Raw genomic sequence first — 21,024 nt, 5'->3', positions numbered from 1 at the left:
GAGCATGATGGTGATATGCTTCCGTTTGTGTTCGTGTTTCTGCGGCAGACGACGGCAGAAAACGCTCACAGTGTCGTGTGAACACTGTAAACTGGGAAATTCCCAGTTCCCAGTTGCATGAATGCACAATAATGGAAATAAACTGGATTTAATGTTCCTTTATTAAGATGCAAGGGCCTGATCTTATAAAGTTTAGTGCATATAATAAAAACCTGATGTATTAAATATTGTGCACGCACATACACACACACGCGCACGCACATACACACACACACACGCACACACACTGGGAGAAGTTCATGCTGTTTTTGAAAATGAGGCATGAGTTGGCTCTGCTCATGTCATTGTGCTGAACTTTACCTCCACCAGCGACTCATGTCCCATATCGTTCTTTTTTTCGTTTTCATATTGATATATTTAATATGTTTGATCTGATAACTTCCTCACCACACACGTCTCACTTCATGTTGTCGCCGTCCATTTTGTGCTCGTTTGTCTCAGCGCTCCATCTCGTCACTTCACGATGAATTCAAGCAAACAAACACAAAAACGAGACCAGTTGTAGCACATGATTCCTGTCTAAACAGTCTAAAGGACACAGAACTGTCATTTTAGTCCTCCTGTGTTCAACCAAACCAAAAGTTCAATCTATTCGTAAGTGTCCAATTCAGGACAGGAGCTGTATGAACAGATCTTTCCAGTCAGGTTTTAGAGCTCATCATAGCTGGTCAACGTTACGTTATGATCTTCTCATGGCCTTTGCTCTTGATACTATAGATCAGAACATCCTGTTACAGAGGCTAGAACATCATCGGCTTAAAGGTACGGCACTAAACTGGTTCTGACCGTATTCATCAGACAGGTTCCACTTCGTTCATGTTCACGATAACTCCTCAGTCCAGACTGAGGTTAAACATGGAGTTCCACAGGGTTCTGTCTTAGGTCCTATACTTTTTACTTTATACATGCTTCCTGTAGGGAGTATCATTAAAAAAACACTCCACCAACTTCCATTGTTATGCAGATGACACACAAATCTATTTATCTATGACACCTGACGATAATAACCAACTTTCTAAACTAGAAGCTCCTCTTGAAGATATAAAAGATTGGATGAGTCGTAATTTCCTGCTCCTGAACGCAGATAATACTGAAATTATTATGTTTGGGCCAAAATAGCTGAGAGACAACTTATCTAAAGATATAGTCACACTGGCTGGTACTACTTTGACCTCCAGTACCACTGTGAGGAACCTGGGAGTTATTTTTAACCAGGATTCATCCTTTAACTCACATTAAACAAATCTGCAGGGCTGCCTTTTTTTCACTTACGCAATATTTCTAAAATTAGAAACATGCTGACTCAGAGTGATGCTGAAAAACGAATCCACGCATTTATTACTTGGAGAGTAGACTATTGTTACTCCCCATTATCAGGGTGTCCAAATAACTGCTTAAAAAGTCTTCAATTAATTCAAAATGCTGCAGCGAGAGTCCTGACAAGCACCAGCCTCAGAGATCACATCACTCCAATACTAACCTCTCTTAATTGGCTCCCTGTTAAATCTAGAATAGAATTTAAAATCCTTCTTCTAACCTGTAAAGCTCTGAACAACCAGAAGAACACTTGGTTTTCAGAGTGCTGCTTACTGGAGGTTCCTAGGTTTTCTAAAAGTAGAACGGAGGCGGAGCTTTCATTTCTCAAGCTCCGGTTTTGTGGAACCAGATCCCAGTTTCAGTTCGGGAGGCTGAAACAGTCTCTACAGGCCAGACTCAAAACTTTTCTATTCACCAAAGCTTACAGTTAGTGCTGCTACTTTTCTCTCTTACAAGCACCTAGAAATGGCTGTGTTGTATTTGCTGCTATACAAATAAAGTTGAATTGAATTAAACCAGTTCAATGGTCTACATCCATCCATCCATTCATTCCATCCGTTTGAAGTTACTCCACCAGAACAAACCTGTGGGGATGGGTTTCTGGGAAATCAAAGATGGTGTTGCGGCCGCTCATGCAAAAATATCAACATTTGGCCGATTCAACTTGGGGGAAAGAAAGCCAGACTTTTTCAAAGAAAGTATTGAAACCACAAGAATAGTCTTAAATGTTGTGAAATAGATTAGAGATCATATTTCCAGCTGCAAACCGAGATCTCGAGAGATCGTCTACAAACGGGATCTTATGACACAAAGCCTCGGGAAACTTTGAGAGTTTACGTGGCGCCAAATTGTCAACAAACCCGGGGATGATTCGCAAAATGCAAATGCTGGAAATACATTTTTGGCTGTGTCATGATGAATTTGCTTCAGAACGGTATTGACAATGTGTTGAGATGTACATCAACAACTAAAACTGGGAGGTATATATTTTCATTTTTCCCCTGTGGATTCTGGGAGAGGAAGTTTAAACCTCTTAAATGACATTAAGAGCTCAAAAAAAAAAAAACCAAAAAAAAAAAAAAACTGTATAAGTTTGAAGTGGATTTTAAGTATTGTAGTTGTTTTGGTTCTTTGACTTTTTTAAATGATTAAAACTGTTTTGGCAAATCTTAGTCATTGTCACTGTTAGTTTATTAATTATTCTTAAAGAGACTGTTTTGCTGTACATACAAATGACGACCTTAATTTGCATTGCTATGCATGTTGAGACATTATTTTGCAGTTTTACCTTTATGTAGCCATTTTATCCATTTCAGCTATTTTAACCATTTTGGCTTTTACTACCTGTAAAACTGTTCTGGTTGTTTTAGCAGTTTGAGACATTTTTTTAGCCGTTGCAGCAATTTGTCTTTACCTGTTTTCCTCCTTTTAAGCAATGAGATGAGAGCTGATTCACTGAGGACGCCGCGACACCTTCATCCTACCAAAACCTGCTGGAGGCACTGGAGTTGAAGCTGAACTCAAAGACAGAGCACTCTTACCAACAGGATGGGGAAAATGTTGGAAGACATGAAGAGCAATGAGGCGTTAAAGTGAGATCTGGTGTGTCTTGCGGCTGAGTATTGGTACGATCGAACGACTCAAACAGAAACATTCACCCCATTACTTGTGTCGCCAAACACTGGACATATTTTGGCTCTACAATGAAGCGGAGAAGAAGCAGCGCAGTGTGTTGGATGTGTTGATCCAGGCACTGAAACACACTCAAGTCAACTAAAAAAACAACAACAAAAAATCCCTTAATTCTTGGCCTTTCAGCTTCAGTCCCCTCAGAAGCGCCTTCAGGAGCTGGAGGACTTTGCGTGGACACGGCGAGTGAAAGGAACAGGAAGGAGTGAGGGATCTATGGTGGTTTAATGGCAGCGCCGGACTCAGGACGGCTTTTAAAGAGTCAACTCTGCTGATTTGTGGAGAGATAAGCGATTAAGACACCATTAAAACAATTGCAGCCTGTGTAATTCTTGTCAGACGCTCCGTGGCGCTCGGCAGCGGCAGTCCGGTTCACCTTGTGCAACAGGAAGTGTTTCTCATGTTAGTCTCCTGCGTAGGTTTGTGGGCTTTGATGACGGAACTTAACACTTTATTGCAGCGACTGGGCCTTTTGCAGTCTTTTCTGGAGCTGTGGCCTGTGGAAGTACTGCAGAGGAGCTGGGGGTGGCTCCACGCCTACGCGCAGTGTGACAGCGACAGCTTCAGCAGCCCCTCCGTGTGCATCTTGTACAGCAGCTTGAACTCGGCGGGCAGCTGGTGCGACTCCTGCCACTTGGTGGTGAACTTTGTGCCCTTCTTGTCGTAGTAGTGGTACGGCAGCTCCTTGCCCGTGTTGGGGTCCCAGCCGAAGGGCCAGAAGCCGTACAGGTGGATCTGGTCGCACATGGAAGAGGCCAGCGTGTACATCAGGATGCCGGTGCTCAGGCGCTTCGGGGACAGCTGCTTGGTTTTCCAGTAGCTGTGAACGACAAGTCGGAAGATGAATAAATACAATCATGAAGGTTTTCCCCAGGAAAGGGCAGCGGGAGAGCCAGAGGTGCAATGTGGCGGCCTAGTGATGGGTCACTCAGTGAAGAAATGTCCCCAAGGGGGTTAATAAAGTACAATCCTTCTCCTGCTCTTACACGTTGGCGGTGAATTGCCAATGGAGGAAGACACACCATCGGACTGCCACACAAGGCAGTCCGTCCACTGAGAGACACGGCGGCATAAAGGGAAACGAACCTGCAACCTCCCGACCGAGGCGACCAGCTGAGCCACAGCTGCCCCATAAGAGAGCAGTGAGAGGCAATGTGCTCTGCTTCACCATGAGGTTTGGGTAAATTCCAGACCAGGAAGGAGCTCCACGGGGTTTCTTAAAGGTGATTTACAGGTCCAGGAACTCTGCTTCAGATTAGGACGTTAACCTTTTAAACCAGGGGTGTCAAACACAAGGCCCATGACGCAGAGCCGACTTGGAAGAGGCTCCAGTCTGGATAAAATGGTAAAAATTTAGAGGAAATTTCTTTTGACTTTTTTTTTTTTTTTTTACAACAATGAGACCTGATGACCCGATTTATTGCCAGGTAATAGTTTTCCCAATACAAGGAATTTGTTTTGGTGGGATTGAGAGAAAATGGTAAAACAGTAAATGAGTGGAAACAAGAAAGAGAGAAATTTGCCACAAGACATCGATGCTGCTGCCGTGAAAGCTCCTTACGACGTTTAAAAGCTTTTCTTGTGATGTAATCAATGGATCATTGCTATAGCACCATTCTCTATGGATTCACTGAAAAAGATACCAGATTGAAGAAAAATACTTTTTAAAATACTTTGAAGAAGACAAATAAAAAAGACAAAAAAAATAAATATAAAGAAAATTGAAAATTGAGGTGAAATAAATAAAATAAATAAAATATGTGATGTAAAAATGAAATTGGATGGAGTGACATATAATTGAATATAAATTAAAGTCACAATATGGAAAAACAACAACAAAACAAATGATGCTGAAACCCAATAATAACCATAAAATTGCATTACCATAAAATCTAAACAAAAAAAACAATCAAATTAAAACTATATTTATGTTTTGGGTTGAATTCACTTCACTTCACAATTTTTAGATATAAATGCTGATTTCACGGGAATAGAAGTCTTGTTTCTTCTTCTTTCTTTTTCAGAATAACATCAATGACGAAAAAAGAATGTCTGTAAAACTCTACATGATTGTGTATTACAGTAAATTGTCGGTGCTGGTTTGTGTCTGGCAGTTCAAATCTTTGAAAATAAAAAGAATTAAAAGGTGGAATTATGTAAAGACAGCAGCTTCGTCACTGAGGCCTCAACAAAAGCTTGTCAGCGTCCTTGAGGTGCTGAAAGCTGCTTAGAAGTGGTAATTCTTCCAGAGCAGGTAGATTTAATGGGATTGGTAAAGATTAGGCCCATTCTGCTGCTGCCACGCTAAGCTGAAATCCCTCTACACACACACACACACACACACACACACACACACACACACACACACACACACACACACACACACACACACACACACACACACACACACACACACACACACACACACACACACACACACACACACACACACACACACACACACACACACACACACACACACACACACACACACACACACACACACACACACACACACACACACACCTTTCACTAAAAGGCTGTTTTCTTTATAATCCGGCTTTGGTGTCTAAATGGCCGCGTCGAGCTCGGCTCCTTCGGTTCCATCAGGTCAGTCGGTCTCTGCGATTCGCCACAAACACAACAGGAAACATGGAGGGCGGAGAAAAGAGGCTGCAGCAGCAACAGGTGGTGTCTGCCGTTCTTCATACGTAAAGCGGTGTCCCGTAGCAGGAAGAATCTGGCTCTTTAGTGCAAATCAAAAAGCCGGAGGGCTGCAAGCAGCTGATCTACTACCGCCTTTAACTACTTTCATATGAGCTCAGCGTGTCGAACAAGAGGCAGAGACAGCATGCACCGTGTGTGTGTGTGTGTGTGTGTGTGTGTGTGTGTGTGTCCATTTGTAGGAGAATGAAGGAGCGACTGGTTCTGTTTAGTAATAAAGCAGCTTTACAGACATAGACCTGGTCCTGCAGGACCTACAATGCAATAGTAATGTGTTGCGACTTGGATAAATAACTTTAATCTGATGATTGGTGAGAAAACGATCGTGTTAGATTACCCGCTACTGGTCATATGAGAATAACGCGTTACTAATGAACGCGTTACCGACATCGCTGGTTATTGGATGAAACAAACTCTTACTGAAAGAAGACACTGTGGCTGAGAAGACCTCATCAGATTGAACAGCAGACAAAGCAGAAATGACAACCCGTTGAGGGAAAACTCAGTTTCTGTACATAGTTCATAGTATTTGGATGAGGAGATGTCATTAAAAATGACATATTGTTGATTTTAAACTTATTTGTCTTCAAAAAAGCCATCAACTTCAGGTTTTGTAAAAATATTTGCCTGTTGATGCTAATTTTTTCCAAAGCTTCCTGGCACTTCTGAGCACCAACGTAGGTCAAATCATTTGGCGTTATCTTCTTCACGGTTTGTACTTAATGGTGGGTTTTATCTGACCGTCCAATGTGTCAATAATCTGTCCTTGTCTTCACTTGTTTCCAGATCAAAACGAGAAAAGTTAGGATGGGGGGGGGGGGGGGGCATTGCTGTGCTGCAGGAAGGTGAAACGAAGCAGTTCTGTTGAGTGTGTTATACTTTACCTGTTGATGTACTGCATGATGTTTCCAGGCCAAGCCAGCTTGACCTTCAGCTGGCCGCGATGTTCCACAAAGAAGTCCACCAGTGTTCTCGTGACCGTCGCCGACGTGTGGAAGAAAAACGCCGGGATCCACAGGATGGCGCCGTCCAGCTTCTTCAAGCTCAGGAAGAAGTTGTTCCTGTCCTGCACGGTCAGCAGGTTGTTGTAGTATTTCTCCAGTATACTGGGGTTAAAGGTCGTCATGTTTGTCCGGCGGCCGACGTCCTTCTTAAAGATCTCGGTCGGGGCGAAGTTGCAGCGGAAAACAAAGTCGAACTTCTCGATCTGGCTGCCGCAGCGAGAGCCGGTCAGGATGCCGCTGTTGCCCACCACGGCGCAGACGTTATAGTGCTTGTTGAGTATCGGCGACACGTCCGGGAGCAGCGAGCGGAAGTTGTCACTGATGGAGAAGACGTACTTGTGGCTGGAGTAGTCGTAGTGCATCAGCTGTCCGATCTTGACCGCGTCTCGTGTCAGCGTGAAGTTGTGGGCCATGTCGATGTATCGGGAGATCTCCGTCCTGCAGGGCCGGGAGACATGAATTACCGACACAGCATGTCGGATACAGTAAAACCAATCACCATCAAAACGGAGTGATCGGGCAGATCACTGAGCCAAAACAAGCCAAAAGTGAAATGTCATTCTGTAGAGTTGGACGTGTGAGTGGAAGACGTGATCACAAATCCCGCTGTATAACAGTATTGCATCAAAAAGGAGCAGTTTGAGGTAGAACACAGTCTTATCCTAAAGTTTACATTTAAAAGTCGTGGTGGGCCAGCTGAGGACATGTCTGGTAATACAATCTCACCTCAGACGTGGTAAATCACCTTGTGCATCGATGCACTATAGACGAGGGCTGGGCGGTGTAAACGTCATACAGTATAAAGGATATGACTTTGGCCCCGCGGCAGAGATGTTGACCACACCGGCCTTCCGCCATATGTTTTGGTTTTGACGTGCGTTTTGGTTGAAAGCATGACAGCGTCTGTAAGCCCCTGAAACAGGAGGGGGGGGGAGGGGGGGGGGCTCGTAAAGAAGACCGGCCTTACGTTGAGCATATGGACCTGGTTTGGGTTTAAGGAGTCGCATGTTGAGCAGAAAAGCATGTAGAGTGTTTCCTCTACATTCATGTAGGAGTGGCGGGCTGCCACCAGTCCTAAATCCTAGCCACCGCTCCTTAAATTATTATTATTATTATATTTATTTTTAAATAATTGTTACTCCTCCACTTTCACAGCAGTGACCCAGTACCACTGGGTCAGGCACTGGTGAGTATTAAGGTAACCTTCTGACCAAACCAATGCTCAGACAGGTTTTAACTGTTTAACACACCTTAATGAGCAGACAACTGACAAATGTCAAGCTGAGCAGGACACTAAACAGGCCGCAATACACACACACACACACACACACACACACACACACACACACACACACACACACACACACACACACACACACACACACACACACACACACACACACACACACACACACACACACACACACACACACACACACACACACACACACACACACACACACACACACACACACACACACACACACACACACACACAGTCCTACTATAGATAATGGTATTTCTGGAGCTAATGACCTCCCCTCATGGAAAATGGCCTCCTGGCTACATTTTACACTGTATATGAGGTGATCGATTCACTAAGATCTAAGATCTACAAAACACTGAAATCTGCTGCTTTTGTTACAACTTTAAGTAAAGAATAAAAAAATAAAAAAAGAAGACATTTCTGCTAAAAACATCTGACATAAACACAGACGTCTTACTGAAAAGCAGCTCTCAGAACGACACATGGTCGATTATCAAAGGCTGACTAAGTATCAACAAACTGCATCTATAATCACAATACACATTGAACTATTGACAAAAGACAGTTGGAAGACGTGTTGAGGACATGTTGAGTTAGCAATTAGAAGAAAAACACACTTTGACAACTGAAAGCATGTGTCTGCATTATATATTCAACACAAATTTGACAATGGTCGCTTCCTTCGCCTCACAATGGTTGTGGCCATCCCACAGTCAAACTGACTCTGGATCAGTGGATGTGGTCAAACAGCTTCCGTCGGTCACTATTTCACAAATATTCAACTTCCAGCAAGAGAAACAAACACTGTCACCTATTTCTTTTTTTTGATATTTCAGGGGCAGTCCGGGCCGGTCCTGGACCGAAATGTAATAACGCCTGCTTACAGTGGTTGCGGAATACTCAAGACGGATTATTTGCTCAATGACCAACACAAGCAACGCACAAAGTCATGTGACTACAGATGATGCCTGAGGCTATGATGTAACAGCCGATTGGAGAAGTTGGTTTCATGCTCGTCATCATGGTGATAAAAGATTAAAGCGCTGTGCGTCCTGGACAGGACAGGACGGGATAGGACAGGATGGGACGGGACGGGACGGGACGGGACGGGACGGGATAGGACAGGATGGGATGGGACGGGATGGGACGGGACGGGACAGGATGGGATGGGATAGGACAGGCTGAGATAGGACGGGACGGACAGGATGGGATGGGACAGGACGGGATGGGATAGGGCAGGATGGGACGGGACGGGACAGGATGGGATAGGACGGGATGGGATAGGGCAGGATGGGACGGGACGGGACAGGATGGGATAGGACGGGACGGGACGGGACAGGATGGGATAGGACGGGACGGGATAGGACGAGACGGGACAGGACAGGATGGGATAGGACAGGATGGGATAGGACGAGACGGGACAGGACAGGATGGGATAGGACGGGACGGGACGGGACGGGACGGGACGGGACAGGATGGGATAGGACAGGATGGGATAGGACGAGACGGGACAGGACAGGATGAGATAGGACAGGATGGGATAGGACGAGACGGGACAGGACAGGATGGGATAGGACGGGACGGGACGGGACAGGATGGGATAGGACGGGACGGGACAGGACAGGATGGGATAGGACGGGATAGGACGGGACGGGACGGGACAGGATGGGATAGGACGGGACGGGACAGGATGGGATAGGACGAGACGGGACAGGACAGGATGGGATAGGACGGGACGGGACAGGATGGGATAGGACGGGACGGGACGGGACAGGACAGGATGGGATAGGACGGGATAGGACGGGACAGGATGGGATAGGACGGGACGGGACGGGACAGGATGGGATAGGAGGGGACGGGACAGGATGGGATGGGACAGGACAGGACAGGACGGGATAGGACAGGATAGGACGGGACGGGACAGGACAGGACGGGACAGGACGGGATAGGACAGGACGGGACAGGATGGGATAGGACAGGGTAGGACGGGATAGGACGGGACGGGATAGGATAGGATGGGACGGGACGGGGCAGGATGGGATAGGACGGGATAGGACGGGACGGGATAGGACAGGACGGGACGGGACGGGACGGGACGGGACGGGACGGGACGGGACGGGACGGGACAGGTCAGGACAGGTCAGGACAGGCGCTCATCCTTAGGGTTTTCTCTGCATTCATTTAGGAGTGACGGGCCTCCATTACGAAATCCTTGCCGTTGCAACTTCAAATTTGTTTATCTTTTTTTTTTTTTTCTTTAATTGATGAAAATACACCACCACAGCAAGTCCACCTTCACAAAGGTCCTGTACTGGGTCCGGTACTCGGAGCATGCCCAGCCATGGGGGGGGCGGGTGGTCTTGGTGGACGGAAGTGTTCTGGCTCCTAAAGCCAGTAAAGTAGCAGCAGCTCCATTTCAGTGCACATGTTTCTTCCATAACATATTTGGTGTTTGGTTCCTTCAATACCAACTGGTCCTACAATTTACCACGTCACAATGTAGTATTTAGTAGTCCAGAAAGCATTAGAATTATATATATAAGAATTTAAGGTCTGTTTTTTTCTAAATGTTTCCAGGGGACGACCCCCAGAAACCCCTCTTTGTTGTTCCATTTATTATTGATCTTATTTTATCAGTGTGTAGTAACAACAACAAAACAGTCAAGCAGGAGCAGGCTCTCGTGTGTGTGTGTGTGTGTGTGTGTGTGTGTGTGTGTGTGTGTGTGTGTGTGTGTGTGTGTGTGTGTGTGTGTGTGTGTGTGTGTGTGTGTGTGTGTGTGTGTGTGTGTGTGTGTGTGTGTGTCCCACCTCTGCTGTATGAAGGCGCTGCTGTTGTACCTCCACTTGGAGGAGTTCTGCAGATCGTCACTCAGACTGTTGGTCAGGGAGCTGAAAGCCGGATCCAGGTACTTGAGGGCCAGCTGGGAGCTGCACAGCCGGGGAGTGGGGGGGGTGGGGGTGGGGGTGGGGGGGGAGACAGAGGCTTACTCTCACTTCAGACTCTCCATCTCTAATCATCACTTCAGAACTTCAAACTGTTTTTCAGAAGCATTTCAGTTCATGTCATTCTTTCAGGAGGTGAAAGACCAGCAGGCAGTCAGACTGAATTCAAAAATGCATTTGACTTTAACATTAAAGCTGACTGACATATATATATATATATATATATACACACACACACACACACACGTACATATATACACACAATGGAGTCATTTTGAGTGTACTTGTGTCTCTGAAGCTAAAATGCCTCCCATAGTGAACATGTAAAACATGCAAGAGTTTCAGGATGTCAGTCTCGTTTAATTTCAGTTTGGATGTTTGTTGAGAACCAAGGCTTAAGATGGACAAACGAGGTGTTTGTCCATCTTAGCAAGTTTGGTGTTGAGTTAAATCTTGACTGAGCTTTGTTTCATGAAGCTCTCTCCAGGATTAAATCTGAATTTAAAGCAGACTAGTGAAGATGAACATTGTTTTGCAGTGCAAAACGGCTCAGTCTACTTCAAACAGAATCACCTTCAGTCCTGAAAGAAAACAAGTTCCACTTGACAGTTCAAACTTGACATTTTGAATGTATTTTTGCTTTTTGAGTGTTAATTCTGACAAAAGTTAATTCAACATCATTCAGACTGTTGCTAAAACTGAGGCTGGTCGTCAAAATGTCAAGTTTTCAGGTCAAGACTCTGTGGCAAACACAACCGGTCAAATAGTATTTAGAGAATATTCTGCATCAGAAACCAAAGCAGTCCAGTTTACAGCATCAGCACTCAGAGCTTCACCCCCGAGTCTGAAACTAAACGGCACAAATACTGTTTGACCTCCACCAGGTGCTTTGTGTTGCAGCATTCGCCATCTTTGTGCACCCGGCCCGGAGGTGTGGTGTTGAATCGAGACCAGCATGAAGCTCATTCAAAAACTTCAAAAGTGATATTTGAAATACCAAAAACTTACAAATGTTTCTTGAAAAAGATCTCACTTTACCTACAAGGGCTCAAGAGGTGGTTGTCCTGTTCATGTCAAACCAAACCACCTCAACTTGGAGGAGCAGCAGCTCAATTTAGTTTCAATGTGGGGGAGAAGTGGCATGACTATGAGTGGATGGCTGAGCTCCTCACCCTATCACGAAGAGTGACGCCTGCCACCCTGCGGAGAAAAATCATTTTGGCCGCTTGTATCAGCAATCTTATTCTTTCGGGAGTTGACGTAAAGTTCATGACCAGAGGTGAGGGTGTGGATGTAGACTGACCAGTAAACAGAGAGCTTTGCTTTACGACTCAGCTCCCTCTTCACCACAACGGCCCGGTACAGTGACTGCATTACTGTAGCCGCCTTTCCAAACCTGTGGCCAATCTCACAATCCTTCCTCCCATCACTCGTGAATAAGACCTCAAGATACTTAAACTCCTCCACCTGGGGAAGCTCCACCCCCTACCTGGAGAGGGCATGCCATCCTTTTCCATGAGAGGACCATGGACTCAGATTTGAAGGTGCTGATCCACAACCCAACCGCTTCACCCTCAACAGCAAACTGTTCCAGTGAACGCTGGAGGCCCTCGTGTGGCCAGGAGGCCGACATCATCCGCAAAGAGCAGAGACGTCACTGTGCGATACTGTAGAGGTGTGTCGACCAGGACAGCTCCTTCCTCCTCGTTTGAGTTCAGAAGATGTCCACTCATGCTGAGCCCAGTTGGGATAGACCCTACAGCCCTCCTGGCGCAGCAGGAAGGTGGCCCAGGACCTCTCTGAGGTGGTGTCAAGCAGCATCTCCTCGGGTTTCCACTATGACAGGCACCGTTGAGCTTCCTGCCACAGCCACGAATAGCCGCTTTCACAATAGAGGTCTTGAATTTAAATTACTTAAGGGAAAGTAAGACTAGTAATTCAAATAAATGGAAAAGCTAGAACATCTTTTTGTGAAAACGTTGGTAGAATTCAGGTGGATCAGCATTTTCAGCTGCAGTGGGGTAAAAAAATATAACCTTCAAAACATCTACACTACAATTCCTTTGCCTTTTTAATGACAGAGTCCTGATTTAATATGAAATATGTAAATGTGATATGTAAAATGAGACGAGTTTGGAAAAAGATCCTGGATTCCTAAAGTTTCATGCTGTTTCGAACTCAACACCACATCAGTAAAAGTGAGAAGCACGTCTTTGCTTCGTGTCTGCTGAGTGACACAAACAGTCCGACGCAGGTTTTCGAGCTCGGCAAACAAGAGCTGAAGCAGAAGCAGCAGCTGAGGAGGAGAGAAGGATACAGCTGCTAAACATGTCAGACTCTCGCGCTCCGCTCTGTATTCACCTCAAGTCGACTTTACGAGGCGGCCTCTCGCTGCAGGAGGAAACACGTGGAACAAACAGAAAGATCTCAGTCTTGTTTTCATCATCTAACAGACATTACCTTGCTTTTGCTTTTTAAACAGACAAACGGAAACATCACAGTTTGACATTCATGCACAATAACACACGGATACGTTCCTTCAATACAGTCACGACAAATGTGGAAGTAAATAAACATTCAAACCCCAATAGTAACCGTAACCCCCAGTCTGACACACGGTATAAAGGTATTAGGCCTGGTTTACCCAGATCCTCAGAAGCTGTGCTACATTCGTCAGTATGAACATAAATAGTTTGAGCTTTCAATTTCTCTTAACAACTTGAGTGACAATACATGCAAACAGGAGAATTGGAATTAAGGCCTTCGACCTCTGAGACCGGAATGATTGGATGGAGCAGTGAGCCAACACAAGCACCGTTGTTAAACACTCGTGAAGACAAACACACTAAATGGACGGTCGGCTGGGTCCTCAGCCTGTCCTGTTGCAGATCAGCTCCTCCACACCTGTATCTGTCTTTATGAATGCAAACTTCTCGTCAATCAGGTTTGGTAAATCAATCACTTAAAAGCATGTTTTGCAGGAAAAACAATAGCTGGAGTTTAAAAAAAAAAGTGCACTGCATCATCAGCTCACAGATGTTGAGGTCCTCTGTCTTTATGTCAGTGAAGAATAAATAATTATGTTACGAGGGTGCAGTTTTCCAGGAAGGATGACGGGACGAATGCATCAATGTCTCCTGTTGAAATAGAAGAAATATGGTACTTAGACAAACGTACTACTTCGGCTCCCTCCAGCGAATCACCCAAGCATGGTGGACTGAGGTCATTAAACAAACACCCTCCACCCAGTGTGTGCACCACCAAAAGATCAAACCGAAAAACTCCCCTGAATCCGACAAATAAATTGGATAAATGTAACAAAGCAGCGGCAAACTTCTGGGGTTTGGTCCACGGGTGGAGCGCCCTCTTCTGAAAAAGCCTCTCCTCCTCATCTAAGTCAGCGTAACCTTGGCCTGTGGTGACAGCCAACGAGGAGCAAAATGATTACAGGCAGGAGGAAAATGAATGTGGCTCTCATGTTGTAAATCACTGCAGCCAAGGACGGGTTGGTGGCCTCCAGAAGCCTCATCAGACCCACGCTGTTTCAGCGTCACGCTCCGGACCCTAACCCAACATGTCAGACAGCACAGATTTACCGTTTGCTCCTTTTTCTTTTTTTTTTTTTTTACACAGAGCTGTGCTGCATTGACTCCCCAAACACCTTTTCTCAAAGCAGAGATGCACTCTCTCATCAGAGCTGCTGCATTGCTTTGTCTTGGTGTTTGGGATGAACTCTCTTGTCTGCTACGGGAGAGGAAACTAGAAACATCTAACCAGTCTATATGTGTTTGAATAAACCTGAACTGGGACAGAAGTCTTCTTCTCGGGTAGCAACAGTATGTGCAATAACCCCTGCATCTATGCCACTATATCTACGTCACTAATTGACCACTTGTTAGGACTGAACCTGCACTGCCAACACTGGTATTAGTTTTTACTATAGTATGTTTATTGTACTTTATTCTACACTTTGCCCCCCCATTATAGTTTAATTTCCTTGTATTTCATCTTACTGTATACTTTGCTCCCCTTAGAACTTATTATACTTTATTATAGTTTGTGATTTTTATCTTATTTTTTAGTCCTATTTTTTTTAATCTACTTATTATTACTCTTTACTGTAAATGTTTTTGGTCCTTAGGGTTCTTGATAGTCATTGTATATAAAAATTGATACCTCTATTCTTACCTAACTGTTTGCACATTTCTTGTCTTTCCTACTCATGAGTTTCCTTAAGAGCAGAATGTAACAAGTAAATTTCTCCATTGTGAGATCAATAAAGGCTTATCTTATCTTATCTTATCAGCTACTGAAAATGGAGCTTGATCTACTGAAGGTTTACTGAACACCAACTTGACATCTGCAAGATGTGCAAAGTCACACACACTGTCTATTTGCTTTCATGAATGTGGAATATCCGGTGACTTCATGCATAATACTGCAAAGAGTTAAAGCTCTTTGTTTCATTTGCAACATGTCATGGTATTAATGTGCTAGTGGATGCAAATCAGCTCAGCCATTACCCCATTACTAAATCTTTGGCAGCATGCAGTTTAGCAGACTTTATAATACAGAATGTTGAGATATTAATCTGTGTATTTGATACTTCCATAGTGGACTATTGTAACTCACTTTTATCAAGGTGTCTTTAAGCTTTAGAAGTCTTTAACTGATTCAAAATGCTGCAGTGAGAGTCCTGACAGGAACTAGCAGAAGAGATCACATCACTCCAACATGAGCTCCTCTTCATTAGCTTTCTGTTCAATCTTTAGCCCATAAGACTCTTAACAACCAGACTCAGTCATATCTTGAACAGCAGTTAGCCCCATACTACCAGCAGAACACTTGGTTCTCAGAGTGCTGCCCCCTGGAGGTTCCTAGCTTTTCTAAACCTAGGATGTGAGGCAGAGCTTTCAGCTCTCAGGCTCCTCTCATGTGGAACCAGCTCATAGTTTCAGTTTGTGTCCTGGTGAGACACAGTCTGTCCCTTTTCTATTCACTAAAGCTTACAGTTAGGGCTGATTCAGGAGCCCCTGGACCATTTCCTAGTCCAGCTGCTATATGTTAAGACTGCTGGGAGACATTTACTGCACTGAGCTTCAAACCTTTCTCACTTTCAATGTTTCACCATAACATGTAACTCTCTCTCTCTCTCGCATGTCTGTTTGTGTGTTGTTCTGTTTCTTTCCTCTCTCCTTTTTATTCTTTCTATCTCCCCACATCGCCGGACGCCAACCGGGGTCCGGCATGTTTTAGGTTTCTCCCAGTTGCAAAACACCTGAGTGGCATAAGGGCCTCGTTACTGGGCTTTTTTACAAGCTTGATGATGACATGAACGTCAGATTGAGGTGTGCTGAATTCACCAAGCGTTGGATTGTTCACCCACGAATAAGGAACGTGAGCTGGGATTAGACCGTCGTGAGACAGATTACTTTTACCCTACTGATGGTGTGTTGGTACCATAGTAATCCCACAGCACAAATGATTGGGACTATTTTCAGTTTTGTGGCAGTGCTGTTCTCCTCGCTGTACAATGGATTTCCACGTTGCTGTGCTGCTTTGCTGTGTTTTGAGTGTAAAATACTTCCAAACAGCAGCATGTTGTCATGAAAAGTTAGCTAGCACAGTGCTGCTACATTAGCCTGCTAGCTGACTGCAAACTGTGGAATGGATTTCCTGACTCATTGCCCCGCGTCTCATTGAGACCCGCCTCCGTTCAGGAAATCCATTCCACAGTTTGGAGGCAGCGAGCAGAGCAGCGGCAGGGAAACACTTGTGGAAGGTTTGTGAAGAAAAATTAAAAAGTCAACTAAATAGAATGCAACTGCTAAAGAGTAGGAACGAACTAAGAGAATGACATCAAAACTATTCAGATATCTTAACACATAAGGAATTTATTGGCAAAAGAAGTTTACGAATTAGTGCAATTTTCTTAAAGGAAATTAGTACACAAATCTGTGACCAAAATCATCACTTTTTTCACAAAAACACTTGTAGTTTCTTTAAAAATCAAGATATCTCAATGAAAATTTCACCATATTTATTGTATTAGTCACTTTTTATCCATATGCATGTTTTTTTTTTAATAACATGGTAGATTTGTGTCATGTATTTTTATTATATTGGTCAATAACAAATCAAATCCTGTTCCTGTTCCTCTTCCTGCTCAGTCAACTTTTTTTCTGAACCATAAAAAGTTATGAAGCTTCTGGATTAGAAAGTCAAAATAATCAAATATATGTTGTTTTACCTTTCAACGGTGTCACTTAATCCGTTGAAGTTGTATTTATGTGTTGAAGCCAAGTGAGTTTTTAATACGTTCCGGTGACGATCTGAATGTTGACGGAAGTGAAGAATTCAAAATGGCGGACGAAGAGGGGTTTCCCCAACTCTGTAATTCAAGGGAATGCCGGGGAATTATGTGACGCTATCCAATCAAAATGCATATTTTCCAGGTAAGATGCAGCGTCACTGTCAAAAATGCAGATCACGAATTGGGAAGAAAATAACAGCCACAATCGGCCGCGGTATTCACATACCTACTTGTGGAGTCATTTCAGCAACAGAAAAGCAGACGAGGCTTCAGGGATCGGAAATTTCAGATCGGTGAATTATGTTGTTATCGGACTCCGATACCGACACCGAATCGGATCTGCCCCATACCTAATTTAATAATCCCTTTGGGAAAATTCATTTTTTCCCCTACATTGACCCATCCTATTTGAAGGATGTGGAGATGCAGCCACCTTACGGTACTCCAGGGAGCTAATGGGGTCAAGGGTCATGCTCAGGGAGCCACAGTCATGACATGTTAGCTGTAGGTTTCAAACGTACGAGCTCCCGATCCCAAGTCCGCTTCTCCAACCGCTAAACCAGGGGTTCGGCAACCCGCGGCTCTTTCGTCCCTCCACTGCGGCTCCTTCAGCCTCTGTCCCACTGCAGTCCATCCCGGAGCAGGGTGGTATGGGAGGTAAGGCAAAGCGTGGTATGGGAGGTAAGGCAAAGGGTGGTATGGGAGGTAAGGCAAAGCGCACCCAGAGCCAATTGCGTTTGTGCAGTCCCGCTACAAAGAGTGGTAAAATGTAGGCGGGTCGTGAACGACGCAGCGATGGAACGTCATTATGCAACAATAATGGCCCGGATCTGCAGCTCCGGGCTCCACGGCTCAACTGGTATCTGCAGCTTCCTGTATCTTTGACAGGAAAACTGCTGCGCTGCAGAGCGCCGACAATTCCAGGAGGTTCATTACAGACTTGTTGAGAGTGACGGAACATTCTAGTGAATTACACAACAACTACAGGACATTAAAGACACACCATCACACTCATGGTTCTAACAATCCACATCTCCCACATTTATCTTCCATTTTAATAATGTGTAGCAATAAAGGAGCTGAGAGCTGCAATGCATTATGGGAGTTTCTGTTTGTGGTGTTTTAAATGTAATTATTGGGGGTTATGTTAGGTTTGTAGTGTCGGTAATAATTGTGTTGTGTTGTGTTTTTGTTGCTTAGTTCATGTAGTTTAGTTTATTAGTTGTAAGTTGTCAACCAGCAGTGAAGAAGGTTTTGTGTGTCGTGTCCTCCTGGTCTGTCTGGGGGACTGTCAAAATAAAAGACTGATGTGCGTGTCTGTTGTAAAGTATAAGCTTTTTCTCTAGCGTGCTTGTTTGACTTTACTCACCATAATATCACAGTGATATTGTGAGTGACAATGTAGGCATGTGTGTGTGTGTGTGTGGCACCAACTGGCTGTTTGAGCATTAAAGGTTGCTGACCCCTGCGCTAGGCAAACACAGTCTGTACTTTGACTTAAGGCCACCCTGGACCATGTTCTAGCTATATTGGTTCAATCTGATGAAGCAGCTCGTTTCTTCTGTTTGAATTGTGTCACATGAAGTTCTGGTGCATAAAAAAGGTGATTCACAATATAGCTATCACACTTCTTATTGCACCAAAACAAATATTCTGGCCTGTTTTAATACTGTTGAAGTCCATCTTTTTAAATAATAATGAAGTATAATATCAAGAAATGCTGATGTATATTTTAAATAATCTGTAGTGTGATGTGTATCACATTTGAAGATTCTCGCCTTAAGTGATTCAAGAAGAGTCTGATTCATCAGATAGATCAGTTATTGAAGCAGATCATGATAAAAGACAACAGTTTCATCCACCACTGGTTATAAAATGAGAAGCCGTCTGCCTGACTGGAATTATTCTACATTTAATAGAAACAAACAGATGACCTGGAGGTTTTTTGGAAAGTCATCTGAAAAGGCCTTTCCCCAAGGACTGGTACTTGCAGCTGTGGCCACATGTGGCTCTTTAGCCCTGCTAGCTTTCCCAAAATTAGACAGAAAGATGTAACAGTGAGCACGAGGTGGCACAGAGAGACAGCAGCTCCAAAACTCACTGCAAAAGTAACTGTGATTTCTTAACATAATCCCTCTTTTCAAGAATTAAACGATGTGATCGACAAGATTTGTTTGCTCATATTAGTTTAGTCTGACTGAACATGGTTTGGGTTAGCTTAATGTGACGTCTGCTGAGCTCTGAAGGAAAGCTTCATTGGTTTGTGAAACCAAACTTATAAGATTAATTGGCGGTTTCAATGTACATTCATTCAGCTTTCTCAATAAGATTTTTTTCTGGTTGCTATGGACACGATCAACAACAAACTGGAATAAAGTTGATGTTGAGTCAAGTCTCTGAAAACTCCAGTAGTGCAGTTGACCAAAAATGATTTTGCTTGATTTTCAAAACAAAACTAAATGTTTTAGAATTAATGAAACCGCTCAAAGCATTTGAACCAAATTACAAACTATAGAACTTAACAATATTTCTATGACTTACTCAATACTGTCAATACAACACGTGATTTATGTAATTAGTTTAATAAGCTAAATCTGACAAATTAATACTATCTTTTAAAACAGGTTTGATTCGACCTCAAACTATGATTCCATACGACAAATGAATCTGTCAATTTGTCTTTCTGCATGTCTGTATTGCATTATTATTATTATTCCTTCTGTAACTGTTTGATCCTGATGTCCTTGCTAGAAAAAGTGAAGCTCAACATGTCTCAGATGAATGGCAGTCAGTGGAAGTTCATGTATGTTGTAAGGAATCAGACCAAATGTGCTGCTGACAGGGAGCCTCTGCCGACGTGCTCCTGCCCATTTAGTGGAGAAATGGTGGTGGATGTGCTTCAGACTGGGAACGGAAAGCCTGATCTCACTCTGATTAACCAGCCGGCAGAAAGTGAAGACATGTCCAGGCCTCACAGAACACAGACGCCTTCACACAGTCGTCTCAGGACAGGACCGCATCTTCACCATCAAACACAACAGCTCGTTATTGTGCCACGGCGATGGGACACCTCGCATCCGAGAGGCGTAAAAATAACATCCGAGCACTCAAGCTGATGAAACCCAAACGAGCCGTCAGCATAATTGGAGCCCACATCAGCAGGTCTGCGGACTGGCCTGGACTCACCGGAACCCTGCGTGGAACATGTACATCCTGGATCCTCCGTTGGGGCCGTATCTGGGGGTGCTGAGCAGGAAGTCCTTCTTGATGGACACGTAGCTGATGAGCGACAGGATGAGGAGCGCCACGCTGAACATGACGAGCCCCAGCGCGCTGGCGATCCGCACCATCCTGCCCCGCTGCGGGCTGCCGGGCCCCGAATGACGAGCTCAGAGATCGGCCAGGACGAGACGCGGGCGGCGAGCAGCCGGGCGCACCGCATCAGTGGTGGAGCGCGGGCGGAGGCGGAGGCGCGGCGAGGACGCGCATCACCGGAGCCCGGTGGAAGGAGAGGAGGGAGCGTGGGAAGGATGCGGGCCGATGCGGGGCTTAGTGGCGTTATCACACGTTGTCAGGCTCTCGCCGACTGACAGGGAGCGGCTGGGCGCGCAGCGCGGAGACGCGACAGGCCGCACCGGGGCGCGCGCAAGACGCGGACTTACCGATGCTCCGATCCGAGGCCGCGGAGGCTGTGCGCTCCGTGCGTG

General features: G+C 44.8%; 1 protein-coding gene across 1 annotated transcript; it reads right to left on the bottom strand.

Annotated features, from left to right (window-relative positions):
* Positions 1-3,603: 3,603 nt before the first annotated feature.
* On the bottom strand, positions 3,604-20,667 carry st8sia3 (ST8 alpha-N-acetyl-neuraminide alpha-2,8-sialyltransferase 3; the record flags this gene model as incomplete). The annotated part of the gene is made up of 4 exons (XM_080510453.1): positions 3,604-3,886; positions 6,675-7,232; positions 10,870-10,989; positions 20,504-20,667. The coding sequence occupies 4 exons, from the start codon at positions 20,665-20,667 to the stop codon at positions 3,604-3,606; spliced, it is 1,125 nt and encodes a 374-aa protein (XP_080366579.1).
* Between the last annotated feature and the right edge of the window lie 357 nt (positions 20,668-21,024).

Source organism: Blennius ocellaris (assembly GCF_963422515.1).
Source record: "Blennius ocellaris genome assembly, chromosome: 15".
In the NCBI taxonomy this organism is placed as follows: domain Eukaryota; kingdom Metazoa; phylum Chordata; class Actinopteri; order Blenniiformes; family Blenniidae; genus Blennius; species Blennius ocellaris.
The sequence above is the reverse complement of the archived record's forward strand: the minus strand, read 5'-3'. Positions and strand labels throughout refer to the sequence as shown.